The sequence below is a fragment of the Pristis pectinata genome, chromosome 7, assembly GCF_009764475.1.
Source record: "Pristis pectinata isolate sPriPec2 chromosome 7, sPriPec2.1.pri, whole genome shotgun sequence".
NCBI lineage: Eukaryota > Metazoa > Chordata > Chondrichthyes > Rhinopristiformes > Pristidae > Pristis > Pristis pectinata.
This window is the reverse complement of record NC_067411.1, coordinates 36,841,258-36,859,396: the sequence shown is the minus strand read 5'-3', so window position 1 is coordinate 36,859,396 and position 18,139 is coordinate 36,841,258. Positions and strand designations below refer to the sequence as shown.

The 18,139-nt window shown below is 40.2% G+C and overlaps 1 protein-coding gene across 6 annotated transcripts in view; it reads left to right on the top strand.

Moving 5' to 3' along the window:
• LOC127572196 (nuclear factor 1 B-type-like) overlaps positions 1 to 18,139 on the top strand; it is a 259,368-nt gene that overhangs the window by 175,285 nt on the left and 65,944 nt on the right. For 5 of the 6 annotated variants that reach the window (XM_052019119.1, XM_052019122.1, XM_052019118.1 and 2 more), the window contains exons 6-8: positions 485 to 603; positions 14,881 to 15,009; positions 16,067 to 16,254. In XM_052019119.1, coding sequence (XP_051875079.1) covers positions 485 to 603; positions 14,881 to 15,009; positions 16,067 to 16,254 — 436 coding nt within the window. The remainder of the gene's footprint in view (positions 1 to 484; positions 604 to 14,880; positions 15,010 to 16,066; positions 16,255 to 18,139) is intronic. The other variant, XM_052019120.1, reaches the window with a different exon arrangement.

Here is an 18,139-nt window from a genome sequence, read left to right as displayed (position 1 = left end):
GTGTTATAATCCTTTTTATATATGGGACTGTAAAAATTTTTTAAAAAGATTGTGTTTGTTATTTCAGCTTCTGCTTTCATGTGTGTAAAGTTATTTGGCATTCTTTATATATTTAACAAGTTAATTAAGAATTAGGTTTTTTCCTTCCTGATTTGCATTTTGTACCAAATCTGTGACATGATTGGTTGCTCAGCCAGTTTGCCAGCTGGTAACAAAAGGCATCAGAAAGGGAAAGTGCTTACCACAGAGGTCACTAGGTACAGTATCTATGGCGAGCATCTTACAGGGTCAGTAATAGGTGCTTTTTTTTACTGTTCGCAAATTCACTGCCAATATTTGGGACGAGGAGACAATGTGAAAATATTCCGTTTTCCTTGAGGGCACGCTGACATTTTATTGACAATGTTTAAAGCTGAAATTATTTCAAAGAGAATTGATAGTTTTAGCACCGCACCTTAATCTGAATTATGTATTTATTTTCCAGCAAACGGCCTAAGACGATCTCTATTGATGACAGCATAGACACCAGTCCAGCTGGAGAATTCTATCCATCTCCCAGCTCACCTACAAGTGTCAGCAGAACATGGCATGAAAGGGATCAAGGTTAGTTCTTGGAGTGAGCTTGATGCGTTGTGATATATAATACTGATTACTGGTGTACTTCCACATACACTTGGACATAAATTGAGATGAAATATAATTTATGTTCCATGCCAAGTGACATAATAAAGCTGGTATTATAAATTAAGACGATGATTCATCATATTGAAAGGACTTGGCCACAATAAGATTGTAGCTGTATGTTAAGGAGCTTTTGATGTAATTTTCCCACTGAAAACATCCACATCTACAGATAACGTTACTAAAAAAGGAAGAGCCACAGCAACAGAAAACATTTTCCTCCTGATGAAGTTGATACTACGAATGAATAACATCTGGACCCCGGGGAGCTTCAAATTGCTGCATTACATTAACATGCATCTATATAGCACCGTGAGTGCCGTTCATGTAGTAAAACATTGTGAATTCCAGATCTTAGGGTCTAGGTAGCCAAAGGCCAGTGGCAGAGTGCTGAAGGTCAAAGAGACATAAGTGTACTACAAGACCAGAAACCTGGGCTTGTCAGTAAGCACAAGGTAATGCTGATTGTGAGCTAAAATTGGGGAATTTTGGATGAATGTGAGATTTGCAGAGGATACATGTTGACTACTGTCCTGGAAGGCACCACAGTAGTCTAGTCTAGCAGTAAAAACATGAGCTTGAAGATTTCAGCACCAGTGAGCTGAATCAGAGGCAGAGGTGCTGGTGTTATGGACAGGACGGTGGGTGTTCTGTGTGATTGGATGCCTGAGGGCTTTGAAGATAATGTCAAAGTCAAATCGCATGCCAAAGGCTACAAAAGCAGCAATAAACAACGGATGCTGGAAATCTGAAACAAGTCAAAGTCGAGTCTATTGTCTTATGCACAGGTGCAATGAAAAACTTACTTGCAGCAGCATCACAGGCACATAGCATGAGAGACACAACATTCACAAGAAAGATATAAATTAAACATTAATTATACAAAATTATATAAGAAAGAACACAATTAGAACAAAAAAAACAATTCCATTGTAGTGCACAGTGGTCATAGTGTTGCTCTCCTGAGGTAGTGATTAGGGTTATGCAGGTTGGTTCAAGAACCGAATGGTTGAAGGGAAGTAGCTGTTCAAGAACTGGTGGTGTGGGACTTCAGCCTTCTGTCCGATGGTAGCTGTGAGAAAATGGCGTGGCCTGGATGGTGGGGATCTTTGATAAGAGATGTTGCCTCCTTGAGGCAGCGCCTCATGTAGATACTCCTGATGGTGGGGAGGGATGTGCCAGTGATGTATTGGGCCAAGTCCAGTACATCACAGGCACATCCAAAAATAGATATGCTGAAAATACCCAGAGTAGTATCAGCATGTTCTGACTTTTTTTTATTTAAGGGACAAACAGTCTGCTTCAGTCTCAGACAGTGGCCAGGGAGAGGATGGATCAGTGCCCAGGGAACAGAGGTTGTGTTGGGAATTATGACAATGGGTTTAGTCTTCCCAATTAGAAGGAATTTCTAACGTTCCAGTACTGCTTTTATGGACTAACTGCGTGACAAATTAGAGAGCAGAGACCTTGAGTGAGGCGGAGGTACAGCAGAGTTGGCTGTCGTCAACATAGACGCAGAACCTCGTGTTGGATTTTTGATGATGTTGTGGTGGGATAATGCGTAGCTGAGAAATAGGAGGGAGAGGGTCAGTGATCACTCGTGAGAGAGCAGTGCTGTCACAGCCATGAAGCAATTGCCAGAGATTTCCTTGCTACAAGTGGACAAACAAGGATGGATCCAGGCTACGGCAGTTCAACCCAGCAAAAAGATGGAGGAACAGCACAGAATCAATGTGGATAATCCTGTTGAAAGCTGCAGATAGGTCAGGAAGGATAAAGGGGAAGCGGTTACCATGGTCACCATCAGAAAGGATGTCATTTCTGTGTCAAGGACCAAAGTTTACTCCCAAAGCAATGCGTTTGCAGGCAAATGGGACAAGCTTAGATGGGAATCTTGGTCGGCGTGGACCAGTTGGGCCGAAGGGCCTGGTTCCGTGCTGTATGACTCTATGACTCTATTAGCATTAGGGTCAACCTTTGTTAAAAATTTACTGTATACTTTCAGATATTGAGGCAGAAATTTAAATACAATTAGAAGACGCCATTTATATGCACGCCACAATACGAATCACATTCAGGGCCCAGCAAGGAGGTAAGTTCTATAGCCAAGCAGTGCATTTTTCAGAAGCTGATTGGTAAGAACAAATATCACAAATTCATGGAATAGTTGGCACAGAAAGTGGATTGGCAGTCCATTGAGTGTCTTATAATGAAATTAGGCCATGGAGTTTTGCTCACTCTAAGGATTTTCCCAACTGGACATTTTTAACTATACAAACATATTTCATTGCAACTTGAGAAAACTGAGCTGAGATACTGTATATACATATTACACATCTGTTTATAGGATCAAACTGCATAACGTTCAAATGTTACATTATTGTATTATAATGTTTGTTGTGTTTCCAGTGTGCAAATATCCTGCTTGGCTGGGCTAGCAAGATTAGATAGCTTTTTAACAGGTGATTAGTTCTTTAAGTGCCATATCTAACGTCAGTTGACATCCAGAATATCCAGAATGACATCTAGAATTAAAATCAAACAGGAAAACTAAAGATACAGTTACTCAATAAATCTAATGAAAATCAGATTTCTTTTAAAGATAATGAAAAATCGTGTTTTGTGCTGTATGGTTCTGTGGGTTCTATGGTTAATAATGGTTAGTGAAACATACAGATGTCAGATTTGCCATATTCTTGACCTTTTGAGAACATTAGAATTGGAAGCTGGAATAGGTAAAATGGCCCCTCAAATCTGTTTTACCACTCCACGAAAAGACTTGGGATCACTGCCCCATCCAATCCCCATATCACCCTATTTCATTGCTATTCAAAAAAATCTCAGCCTGGAAAATACAAACATTTACAACCCGTGGCATTAATTAATTTCTCCTTATTTCAACGCCATATAGCCAGTCCTTCATTCTGAGATTGTGAGAATCTCCAGAAAGAGTGAACTGATTTTGTTTGTCAAAACCTTGTTTGCCTGCTTGAGATCACATTTCATTTCTCTTAGCCTCAGTGAATATGGCCAGTCCCACATAATCTCTCCTCTTTGGACAACCTCCTTCATCCCAGAAATCAATTTAGTACTTTCATGTTGCACTGACAGTAACACAAGCAAATCGATCTTTAGATATGGAGACCAAAACTGCACACAATACTCCAAATGAAGTCTCACTGAAGCTTTGCACAATCTCAGTAATTGTTAAAATACAAAAAAAAGTGCAGACATTGGTAATCTGAAACAGAAGCAGAAAATGCTGGAAACACTCAGCAGGTCAGTCTGCATCTGTGGAAGAGAAACAGAACCAACATTTCAGATCAGAGACATTAGCCTGAGTGTTTCCAGCATTTTGTGTTTTTACCTCACCAAATCTTCATTGCTTTTCCAATCCAACCAGTGAAATAAAGACCAATAAACTATGCATCTTCCTAATTGCTGGCTGTATCTGCTTGATCACCCTCTGCTTCCCATGAACCAGCACATCAGAATTGTTCTATACACTAACATTTAAAAACTTCAGTCTCTGTCATTCCTATTAAATTGGACCATGTCACATTGCATCAGTGCATTGGCATAGTGTCCACCTTGTCCGTCTGCCATCTCTTTGCCCACAGGCTTAACCTTTTCGCATCCATTTGCAGACACTTTGCATCCTCCTCACAGTGCATTTTCCCATCTAGCTTTAAATCATCAGCAAATCTGGATACATAACACTTTCTTTCATTGAAGCCATTAGTATATGTTATGAATAGCCTATATCTGACCCTGTGACATCACACTAGTAACAGTCTGCCAACCTGAAAACCATACATTTATCTTTGCACTGATTCTTGTCCCTTAACCAATCCATTATACATACAAATATGTCACTTCAACCCCATGAGTCCTTAATTTTGTCTTTCTATATTAGTCTATAATAATAATTACCTTGTGGTCTATTATAATTGTATTAAAATTGGCCTATTTTGTTCTGCAATTATCAATAAAATGATTTCATGAGATAATACAGGGGCATTAAAGCAGAAATATTTATAATTATGAGAGAATAGAAATGTTAGTTATATTTCAGCAACTGATGTAGGTGCTCAGTGCATAGAGTGTTAACTGAGATTGAGTGCAATGTGAAGGTCTCTCTCTAAGTGATGACTCCTTGCAAGATATTGATTTCTTTGACCTCACTGGGTTTATTTCACTAAATGGAGGCATCTAATTAAAGTAATCTTCAAGATGGAAAGGGCAAAAGTTTAAGGAGTCATTAAGATTGGTTATGGAGTATGATAGATTGAATCTTGGTTCTATCAAGTACACCAGTTTAACTTCTGACTTTTTTCCCCCCTTGTGAAGCTTATTTACTTTGCTAGCTGTGGCTTCAATCCCATTGTTTTGACTGGAAGACGAACATGATCTGTTTTTAGGATGTAGTTATGCTGTTTTAGTACTGTCCCTGTTGATTTTGAAGCTTAGTTTATGAGCAGTTAGTCAAGATGAAATCTAGTTCTAAAAATATTAAAAGGACATTATCATCTTATGTGGGGATGATTGACTTTGACATCATATGTGGCAATCTGTGATTGGCATTAGTTTATTTTTACATAAGCTGCTACGGATACCAGTATCTGTAACCAGCCTGGCTGGGCAACAGCACATCTGAAATAACCTTTCTTCACAGTGTTACTTGTAAACTGCTTAGCAACTGGATCCTCAACTGAAAGCTTCTGTCTGAAGACCCCACTGTGTCCTAACATAAAAATACTCACACTCACAGAGGGGTGGCTGTCAAGCACCAAGTTGCCTTATGTTCAGGAATCAATCTGTTTAAATTTCTGCCTGTAAACACACCATCCTGCTGAAAAGTCTCCCTTAAACGATGCACTGCCTCAACTCACTAACAGATTCAGAGACTACTTGTTCACTAATAGAGTGGAACACATGAATCAATGCTATGTAAGGCAATTTATTAATAATGGTGACTTTTAAAAATATCTTAAATGATGTTAACTGTGACCAATGCCAAAATCTGGTGAACAATATATTATTTCTACTTCAGAAAAATTGCTTTAACACAAAGAAGCTTTGACAACCCAAGAACAGCACTTGTATGTTGTACAGCCAAGTTTTAAATACCGGTCCTTTGTGACTTAAAGCAGAATTGCTGGACCTGAATAATAATTACTAGCGGACAAACTAATATTCCCCACCCGTTATTAAGTTTACACAAAAGATGTTTGTCAGTGAGTCACCACTGCCTTTGCCGAAGTAGTTTGCAGTAATTCAGCAGTTTGATAAATTGGTGGCTGTAATAAGCATGGCCAGAACACAAAAAAATGAAATGCATTTGTAAATAGTTAGCAATGTGTGAGTAAGAAGAATAACTGTAATTAGCAGAAACTCTAGCTTAAAAGGAAAGTTAGGAGAATAGAGTAATAAATCTGTGCAGGAAACATATTAAATGGAGTAGACTATCTGGGAGTAATAACAAGGGAGAAGTCTAATCAAGCACTTTGGAAGTGCCCGAACATAAAATACTTGAATCACTTTGTCCTGTTAATTTCATCTGATGGTTCTGTTCAATTTTCATTCAGTTTTGCAGCACCAGCATTTGTCAGTGTAAATGCCAACTGTCAGAGTCATGTGACACTTTTATATTAATTCCAGAAGAGTGATACTGAAGGGGAGGCCCACAACTCCTGGGCAAAGCATTGTGGCCAAGCCTGGTTTTTCTTTTGTTACCCAGCAACTGTACAGCACACATTTCCCAACAAAGTTCAATCCTGCCTGCCTTCCTGCCCCTCCCACCCCATCCCCCGTAATACGCAGGGATTTCAAAGCAGTGGTGTTGGTGCTAACCAGGTTTTGATCAGCAAAACCTGCGCAGTAACTGAACTGGTGACATCTACTCTCTTGGCTCTGCAGAAGATCTTCAATTTTTTTCTTTGTCATCTTCACTGAAGTATCACTAACTGGGACCATGACAGTGGTATGGATAGCATAGATAGTAGCAGTCTTTTTCCCAGGGTAGGGGAGTCTAGGGTGAGAGGGAAAAGCTTTAAAGTGGATCTGAGGGGCACGGTTTTCACACAGAGGGTGATGGGTATATGGAATGAACTGCCAGAGGAGGTGTTAGAAGCGGAAACAATTACAACATTTAAAAAACGTTTGGACAGATATATAGTTGGAGAAGGTTGAGAAGGATATGGGCCAAACACAGGCAAATGGAATTAGCTTAGATGGGCATCTTGGTTGGCGTGGATGAGATGGGCTGAAGGGCCTGTTTGTGTGTTGTATAAGTTTATGAATCTATGCAGATGAAGAATTAAAACTATCATTGTAGAATGCTTAACTTTTGATTGCCTTACAATGTCAGCTGTTTCTTTTATTAAATGTTCTGTCCCTGTGAAATCAAGCTATTGGCTTGATCTGGGACCACAGGAACGAGGATGTCTTGCTACAATTATACATGGCATGGTGAGACCACACCTGGAGTAATGTGTACAGCTTTAGTCTCCTTACCTAAGAGAGGATATACTTGCTCGAGAGAGAGTGTCTGTGGGATGGCAGAATCGTTGCATAAGGAGAGCTTTTATAATCTAAGCCTGAATTCACTTGTTTCGAAGGGGATTTCTTGGAAATGTACAAAAGATAAAAAAAACTCAAAGGGCTCGACAGGCTGGACGTGGGGAACAAATTTATCTGGTGTGGGGGAGGGGGAGGTGCGATCTAGAAGGACTTGGGATGTGGGATGAAATATTTGGAACTGAGATGAGAAATATCTTTACCCAGATGGTGGTGAACCTGTGGAATTCTCTACCACTGAAGGCCAAGACACTAGAAATATTTAAGGAGGTAGATGGATTTCTGCACACAAAAAGCATCAAAGGGATATGGAGAGAAAGCAGAAATGTGGTATTAAGCTAGAGATCGACCATGATCGTTTGAATGTAGGGCAGGTTTGAAGGGCTTCGTGGTCCACACCTCTCCTTGTTTCAATGCTCCTGAGCTGCAGTGGTAATGAAAATGCTTTTATAAGGTAGAGTACAGAATGTTAATACAGTAATTTTGTACATTCTCTTTTTATTTATCCAATGATTATCTTTGGCGATGGTCATATCAAAAAGTAAGCTTTCTGTATTCATGTTGAAATCAGTGTGATATTCCTCTTGACCCTTTCTACCCATTCAGTGGTACTTGAACAAAAGGAAAGGTAATATCAATTGACGTGCGCCTTTCATCAATGCAAATTTCAAAATGGAATGAACTTTGTTGTGGCAGTTACATTACAGAGAGTGCATCATGTCTATCTCACTGGCCCATGCAACTTCTCTGTTAAAGCTGTCAATGTTTGAGGCCTTTCTTTGCAATGGTAATCAATCTTACACAATGCCTTACCTTTCTAGAGCTTAGAGATACTCAGTGCAGACATGGAGGAAAAGTTAACTAGTTATGCTATGGGTTTTCAGCATATTACTTACACCAACCAAAGGCAATGTCAATATAGTATGAAGAGCTTAAAAACCACCAGGTTGTCACTGGGCTGGAGTGAAATTTGTGGCACGTGGTTTGACATTGTCCAGAAGGATATTTGTTGCCATAACAAAGACCCCATTGGTGTACATTTGAGACACTGTACAGGTTGGAAGGGCCACAGCACGGCCAGTTCAATTCTGGTTGACTGATTCTGGTTTCAGATGATATGTTGATTGACAGGAGCTTACACTAACCATTCTTCACGCCATCAAATAAGGAAGACAAGTCAATGGGTTTTGAAAGGCTGGATGTCCTGAGTGGAGATGTGTGATAGTGGGTGTCCTGGAAGCATTGAATTATAATGGACTCTGGCTACTAAGTATGCTTCATTGTTTGTGTATAGAGATGAGGACTGGAAACCAGAGGAGTTTAGTGAGGTGTAGCGTGCCTGACGCTAAGTTCATTGTGCCACGAGATTTGGTGTAGCACTAGTTTACCATGTCAGTTGTCTGAGCCAAATAAAGAGGTACAAGTGGTGATAAACATAGTATAAAAGCACTGGCGCTCCGTAGTAGGTTACTTCTTGCTTTGATTTTTAATGTAGTTATTAGAGTCATAGAGTAATACAGCAAGGAAACAGGCCCTTCGGCCCAACTCATCCATGCCAACCAAGATGACCATCTAAGCTAGTCCTATTTCCCTGCGCTCGGCCCATATCCCTCTAAACCCTTCCTATCCATACTTTTGTTGATGTGATCAGTACTGTTGGGGTGACTCCAAGATAAATCATGTGTTTGACTGCACCCATCCACCCCTGCCCAGCACCACTGCACAAGCAGCTTGCCTACCCCCTCCCACCAACTGAGTACAACCCTCCACAAAGAATGAGCACATCATCCACATCTAATACGTTACAACCTCGCTGTTCAAAATAAATCCACTCTTTGCTTCTCACAGCTCCCAAAGACATCACACTGCATTGCATCAACATTGCAAGCAGATAGGTTTACCTGCAAAGCAACCTTTAAGTAGAATTAAGTCGAATTGCACTCCAGATATGTGCAGTCATCAAGGCTACCAGGAGAAGGAAGCCATCGCTCCCTGGACACCAGCACTTCCACTCCTGGTGCTGTGTCAGACATGGCTCACTAACTACACCCCTACACCAAGCAGTCTCTGGAACCCCACCACAGTCATGGGAAGACTGAGGTTCCATCAGTGTACCCATACATAGGAGAAATTGGCAAACTGACCCAACCCCTAACCAGCAATGGCCTGCAGCTGAGCACCAGAAATGGCCAAGACTTGTGTGCAGAGACACTCCTGGCAGGTAACAGCACAGCCGTCACAACAAAGGAACCTGCACCAAGGGTGGAACCTAAGATAAGATATTTATTTATTAGTCACATGTACATTGAAACACACAGTGAAATGCATCCTTTGCATAGTGTTCTGGGGGCAGCCCGCAAGTGTCGCCACTCTTCCATTGCTAACATAGCATGCCCACAACTTCCTAACCCCTATGTCTTTGGAATGTGGGATGAAACTGGAGCACCCAGAGGAAACCCACGCAGACATGGGGAGAACATACAAACTCTTTACAGACAGCAGTGGGAATTGAACCCGGGTCACTGGTGCTGTAATAGCGTTACGCTAACCGCTATGCTACCGTGCCACACTGTACACTTCACATCTCACAGTACACTTCAGCAAGACTCTCTAGAATCACCGAGTCTTGCTGTGAACCACATGGAAATGCATAGAAACTGCAACATTGAAAGGGACTTGGTACCTCCCACAGGTTTACACGCTGTTTATACAACACATTCAGTCCACCTTACTATATCATATGTTATAGACAAAACATATTCATCTCTGCCTTCTGCTTGTGGGAAGAAGTTCCACGTTTTAACATGATGTACCAGATTGCCCATTTCACATATTGGAAGTTATTCCTGTAACTGCTGGTTAGAGGGTATCCAAGTCGATGGAGTCACCTTCTGTCCACTTTCCAACAAGGCCAGCCCCTTGCTATACTACTGGGAGGTGGATTCTCCCAGGTGTGGTGTCACTGGGCAGGCTGTACTATTCAAACAGTCCTGATCTGTGGAGATTATTTGGTATAATGTGTGGACTGAATGATGAGAGGCCTCTAATTGAGTGACACCACTGTGCCTTGTTTCTCCAGCAGGTGACACTTTTGAAAGAAAGATCAGCATGTTATGTGTGACTTCTGCAATTTGTTGTAGATTGTTCTGGCTTCTACCCTCTTTCCTTTAAGTCCTGATGAAGGGTCTCGACCCGAAACGTTGACTGTTTATTTCCCTCCATAGATACTGCCTAACATGCTGAGTTCCTCCAGCATTTTGTGAGTGTTGCTCCAGATTCCAGCATCTCTTGTGTCTCCAACTAAATGTGCACATGTTTTCCACATATGAACACACATTGGATTTTGAGAGCAATGGGTTTTTTGTTCCTTTAAATCAACACTTGTGATCAGTTTTGTGAATTATCAATTGTTTTAAGTTATGATGATGCTTTTCTGCTTTTATAATTTATCCTGTAAAGATGAATGAAACTTCATTTATTGAGGAATGCAGTGGGAGCTCTTTTTTTATCTTATCCCAGCCATCCATTCAGAAAACCTGCACAGGTCAGTGACTAATGAATGATAGCATAAGAAAATATAATGCAATTCATTAAAGGAATCATTGATGGTACCAGAACTAAGAGAATGTAACATGTGCAAGTTTGATTTGGTTGAGAAATAAATTGGATAGGATAGAAGATCATGAGGTCAAGGTACTAAAATTAAGCAACGTGTTGCAATAAATTAGGGTGCACTTCTTGGAGTATTAAATTATACGTGGTGTTAAAATTGTACATAATGTGGGTTGGGACCAGCCTGTACCTCATCTCCACACCACCTACAGGACAAAGAGATGCTAGAAAAAAATTAATAAAAGATTTGCATTGATGGTCCCAGAACTAAGAGGATATAACTATTGAGTGAGTTTGAATTGTTTTTGGAAAATAGAAAACTTTGAGAGGATCTAATGAAGATCTTTAAAATTATGAATGGATTGGCTTGGCAGTGTGTGAAGAGAATATTTTTGTTTTGGAAAATTAGGACTACAAGACACTTGTTCATCGGTTTAATAGGTATCTAAGGACAAATGATCTTGACTCAGAGAGTGGTAATTATATGAAAACCACTAGGTCAGGAAGTGTCGGTGGAAAATGGTTTACGTGCTTCCAAAAGGAAAGTAAATGAGTTTTATGAGAGTAAATGAAATAGAAAGCTGGAGTGGAGGAGAAGTCAGGAGGAGGTAAGCAAGCACGATTAAATTGTTTTCTGTTCATACATTGCATATGAAACAATTCACTGCACATTGAATTCCTTTAGTTAGAAAGTGGTTGAGGCAAAAACCCATTAGACTTTTTCAACCATAACTTTTCTAATGGATAAAAGTTTTTTAAAAAATAAGCCATTTAATATTCTTTTCACCAGGTGCAGGCATATAATATTTGGTTCTTCTCATATGTGATGTGCCTTGGCTACAGATTTAAACAATGACTTGAATGTAGTCAAATATTTTTACTATGAAGATTGTTCTTGGTAAAGTTATCATGCTGCACTTAATTTTCATATAAAGGAACAAATTCATAGTTACTTTTATAATCAAATTGTGGGTTGAGATGATTGAGCTAATCTTCCTGAGTCAGTGGTGCTAAGTGATCTCCAGATACAGTGCTTGTGCTTGTGTTATCAATATCTGATGGACACGAAAGCAAAGGAGAGGAAGATTCACAAAAACATTGTTCTAACTGGATGTCACAGCCCAGAAATACATTCACGCAGCAGGTATTTTCTTTGACTACATGCTCCCACTTGTCTGTAATTCAATTCACAACTTGTGATGAGCAAAGTAATGTGCACCTTATGCTACTTGTTTGTTTGTACTGTGTGGTCGTGCCTGATGTACCAACTGGTGACACCAACCATTATGTAATGGTCATTTGACACCAGACATGTCACTTGGGCTTCATAGCTGCCAGTAATACATCGTCTTGAGTAAATAGGGTCTGAAGAATGTTATCTACTTGCTTCCATGAATGAAGCCCTGAAGATGTTGAAGAAGCTTGGATTTATTCAGGACTAAGTAACATCCTTGCATGCCAAACCTATCTATCAACAACCCAGTTCACTGCTGTCCACCTTTGACCCATTGGTTGCAATATCCCTCAAACTCTACTACATAAAAGAACAAGACATTAATTCTGTGAAACTTGTTACATATGCAAGGTGCCCTCCAAGTGTAATGTGGAAATACATTGCAAGTTCTGTAAGGCTGTTCATTTGCATTGTTGGAGCTGCTCAATGTAACAGAACTGCAGGAGTTACTTTAGAACAAGCACTGCAGCAGCTCAGGGAGGTGACTTCTCCACATCCTCAGTGCCATAAGATAATCAATGAATACTGACACCAAAGTTGGGTACATCTCCCATGAATCAAGGATTAAAGGGAAACTCAACCCCAAAGTGATGGTCTCCATGTTCCAATTACTCTGTCCTTGATTCTCTAAACATCAGCTTAAACACAAGTGATGAACACAATTAAAGCAAAATACCAACTAAATTTTAAATCCAGATAAGACCAAAACCATGCCTGACTTCTGTATACCTTGCCTGTATGACCACTTTAACACACTGCTTCCCTAATGGCTGAGGCCAAGTAAATTCATTCATTTGCATTGGAGCAGGGTCTGCATGCTCTGGCAAAAGAAGTTGAGGATAAGGTGGGTGGGCTGTGAGGATGAATATTAGATATGAGCATTCCATCATCATCAATGAACTCTGAACTTACAACATTCTCCGTTGCAGCAAAGCTCACACTCACAAGCACCCTCTCCTCAGGAAGACTCTGTAGGGTCCCATTACACAGTGCTGCTGCAGTTGGCTGTTGCTTGCAGCCTTTTCCTTCAAAAAAGAGGGAAGTATGTTAAAGAAGGTATCACAATATTTATATGTCATGTTGAATAACAAAGAGCATGTGAGATATTTGTGTAAGTAATGGTAAATGTGCTTAGCTGCATGGGTGGGATATGTTTCTGTAGCTCTGACCTTGGTTACACATTCAAGGTTCTTTAATTTCTTCTTGAACTGGAACTAGGTCAGGGGAGATTGCTCTTTGCATTGACTTCCTTGACGATCTTTTTCCAATGCTATATCCTGACTGGCTTCCAGGACCTCTCTTCTACAGGAATGCTCAGGACTTCCTCTGAGAAGTGAGTGCATATTCACTGAGTGACTCTCCATCCTTCCACTTTGAGTTCCTCAACATGCTTAATGACTTCTTGCAATACTTTGAGGCATTGGACATTTCATTTTAACGGTCACATGCACAACTTCAATTAGTACCCTGTCTGGTAGTCCAGAAGTTATTCCTCCTAACAATAGGCTTTCATGAAAAATAGGTTGATCACATTCTTTAGGTGGACAAATCATTGCACAAGGTGCAATGACAAACTGGCATGGATCTCCATGCAATGTTATTTTCAGAAATGTTTTCCTGTGCAAATAAATTTCTGCCCTCATGTATGTTTTTCCAAACTTTTAGTAAGTGAACTGAAAATAATTTGTTGAGGACAGGCCAGCCATGAATCATTAAACTGCTTAATTCCACAGTCAGCAAGTTAGTGTGCAAAATAATAGTCATAGTTAAAGCATATTTACTTAAATACAGATTTTTTTCTTATGATGTATAATAAAATGACATAAACCTGCTTGCTAACCTTCAACCAAGGATTTTTGATCACAGGAGTTTAAGAGGATTCTTCTGTTAACTCTTTCCTTGATTAGTGATTCACCAATAGGTCTGCCAATAAAATCAGTTGATTTTTTTACCCCACCTGAAAATAAATTCTCCACAGATGTACCATGTATTACTAGTTTTAGCTTTTTGTTCACAGGTTACTGGTTCCCAGATTACTGGCATAAGGTGTCAGTCGTACTGTTGTCTCCAGTGCTCACATTCTGCAAAGTTGAACACATTGTCCAAAATGGAACTTCTTTGTAACAATGAGGGAGTGCTGCACTGCAAGGGCCTAGTCTTTTGGATGAGGTGATAAGCAAAGTTCTTACCTGCTTTCTTGTTTGGGCATAATATGGTTCCATTCAAGAGGAGGTCACCTAGTGTCCTTATCGATATGTTTTCCTTACCAACACTGTTAAGGGGAATGATTTGATAATTTTATTGTTGTTCATGAGACCTTATTAGCTGACATATTCCCCTAAATTAACTGCACTTCAATGTATTCATGCAAAATGCTCCAAACTATTCCTTCCTTTCTTAAGTTAAAAGACAAAACAGCAGCAAAATTATTTTAATTGATTGTAGTAATTTCATTACTATGTCTTTTGCTTTTAGTTTGCTGATGAAAGGTTCTGGATTGTTAGGGTGAGAAGTGTGATCCGAATAGTAGTCTTTGCATTTTAAGAATTGTCCTGGTAGAATTTTATTAACCATCTTTCTTTGCTATTTTTTGTTTGGACTTTGGTTTATCACAGACACAGGCGATTCACATCAGCTGACCCAAAAGTGGTAATAGCGGGTTCTCCTGAGGTATAGGCAAAATTGTACTGAAACAATGCACCTTTCTAAAGTGGTCTAATACACCTGTATATAAGTATTTACCTGTTTTCATATTTCTATCTATGACTTGGTAGAAATGTCATCTCCTACAATGAAGAAGCCCGAGAAGCCAATATATAGTGACCCCACATCTCCACAAGGTTCATCACCACGACTGAGTACTTTCCCACCGCATCATCACCCTGGCATCCCAGGACACAGTGGTAATTCAATTCATACTTTATCTGTGTATTAAGTAAATGCAAACAAATTGGAAAATACAGTTGATGCACCATCCTCTCAGGGGCCTTTTTTGATGATGCACATTACATTTTCCTCTTAAACAGGTTGGGGAGATTTCATTTCAACCAAGAACATTTCATTTGACCACTTTAACTGTTGCACAGTGCAAAATCACAGTCGGAGAGTGCACTCAGTATTCAGAGCGTGGCTGTTTAGGTGTCCACTTGTGTTTTGTGCTGTGCAGTGCACATTGAAGCTTGAGGGGAACCTGGCTATTTGTTACTTCTTTGCTCTCGACAAACTGATGAATAAATTTCTGCCGGAGTCTTGGAAACATATGCAGAATACTTCTGCTGAAAGAAAACAGAATAAGGAAGAGGTTACGTCAGATATAATCTGTATCGACTTGCATTGTCTTTTTCTACACATTGACTCAATAATAAATATAATTAATGGAAAATTTAAGATAAAATGACTTGTTTTCTTGAAGGATTCGATATTCATGCTTACTAACAGTAAATGAGTCTAATATTTTTGATTTTAAAAAGAAAAAATCTTGAAGTTCAACACTCTGAATTATGTGCATATAGTCCTTCATGAATTGTGTTTGTGTTTTTCAAAAATAGTAATTGAATTATTCTCTTCTGAGTAGTTTTCCTTTGAAAGAGTTATGCAAAAAGGACAAATAAGTGTGCTTCAGCGACATCCATCAAAGGGAACAGTACACTTTGAATTAACTGGCTTAAATGATCATAACAACAAATCTGTTAAACAATTGCAAACCACTATTGTACATAGAAAAATTGATTGGATGCTAGGGGTTTACTTAGTCGGAATATTTTCTGTACTGAGTTATACTTCCTTAAGTGTTTGTCGTTTTTTGCAGTATACAGAAGCCTTTACTAAGCTCATATTATGCACAGAAACAATGTTCACTGTTACAGGAAGTGAAAATATGAGATATACAGATAAGGTCGGTGGTATACAAGAAATTCACACTCTAGAAAATTTCTTTAACTTCTTCTTTTCTGTTTCTAGTCATCTCAACAAGAAGCCCACCTCCTCCATCACCGCTACATTTTTCAGCCTCCTCCATTCTCCCTCCTGCTCCCAGTAGTTACTTCTCGCACCCTACAATCAGATACCCACCGCATCTTACCCCTCAGGACACAGCAAAGAACTTTGTACAACTTGGCTGCGGGCCGTCCAATCCACAAACAAGCCAGGTGAGTTAATACTGAAATGTTAATTCTTGACAATTGAAAGGCTATCTTTTTACGGATAATTGAGTAGGAAGTACTGGCCAATGACCTATAATTTGTTTATTTCTCTAAGTCATTAGAACCTGACTTTAAAGCAGAAAATCACATGCAAGATAGACCCTTAGCCGTTTTTGTTTTCTTACCTTTATTAAAGTACGTGTAATTTCTCTGTGGTGGTGGGGTTTCATGGTGGGATGTGAGGTAGCGTGCCTTCAAGTCTTGACATACACACAGGTTTGGTAGTCTCCAACCTGACGGCATGAACATCGATTTCTCTAACTTCTGGTAACCTCTCTCTTCTGTCCCCCTTTTCCCCTTATCCCACCAGCCCCATCACCCCATCTCTTTCTCCTCCCCTGCCCTCTCAATCTGTCCATCGTCCACACATTTCCCCCCTCCAGTTCCCTTTCTTCCATTGTCCTCTGTCCTCTCCTATCAGATTCCATCTTCTACAGCCCTTTGTCACCTCCACCTATCACCTCCCAGCTTCTTACATTATTCCCACTCTCCCCCTCCCTCACCTGCCTATCACCCCCCTCTCATCTGGATCCACTTATCACCTGCCAGCTCTCGCTCCACGCCTTCCGCCGCACCTTATTATACTGGCTATCTTCCCTCTTTCTCTCCAGTCCTCCATGGATGCTGCCTGACCCACTGAGTTCCTCCAGTATTTTGTGTGTTGGTACACACAGGTTAATTGTCTGAACTTGCATGAACAGTGAAAGGTTTAAGGATCTTCCTACTTCCCACAGCAGCTGCCAAAGTTTGGGAATTTATTTGTACTGTTAGTTTTTGTTAATCATAGGTTAAAAGGTTCTTATTTGTACCTAGCCTGTCTCTCTTTCAGAGCAGTGTGAGAAGCCACCTCTTCAATTGTTCCTGAAATGCCTCTATGAAGGAGCTGCCTACCTCCCACCAACCATGACCCCACTCCCCCTGTTTGTTGATATTAAGACCCAGTTATTCCTCTGCAAATCCCTCCATACTTTCATTCCAGCTTAGCGGAATGATTTTTCCAATCTTCAGTCATACTCCCCATTCTTTATTACTGTTTCTCTCCATTCCCTCCCTTCTATATTTCCACTCTGGATTATTGTTCCTTCCCTCCATCCCACTTTGGAAAACTGCTGATTCCTTCCTTCCCTCTTCTAGGATACTGCACATCCCCTCCTTCCCACTCTAGGTCACTGGTCCCCATCTCCTTCCTACTCTGGAATACTGTTCCTTCCACCTTCCCTTGCTGGATTCCTGATCCCATTTTCCTTCCCTCTCCAGAATGCTGTTTCTCCTCCCTTTCCCTTCCTAGATTCCTGTTCCCCTCCTTCCCTTTTTGGAACATTCCTCCCCTATTACTCTAAATTACTGGAACCCCTCATTCTCCCATTTCTGAATGCAGTCCTCTCCTTCTTCCAGACTGAATTACTGTTTCTTTCTGCTTTCTGCTCTCTACTCTAGATTATTGCCCTCTCACTTCTGATTACTGGTTTCCCCTGCCCTTCCCCATCCCTCCATTCTTTCCCTTTCTTTCAGATCTGGATTACTGTCCCTCCCCAATTCCCCTTTGCCACTTGAACACTAAGTTTCTGCTCTTTCATAATCTCAACTCCCAGAAGTCATAGGCATGAGCACTTCAGTGAATTGCTACTGTTCTGAGACGCAGTTGCACTTTGTCATTGTTCAATGTTTTAACATGGCATTATTTGTAAATTAACAGCAAATTGCTTTGATCATAATCCAGTAACGTTGTCTGCACCCTAAGTTATTTGAACCTAGAGAGTATTGATTCTTTTCCCAATTCCCAATCCAAGGTGATTATTGAGAGGACTGCTTCTGAACAGTTTTGACACTT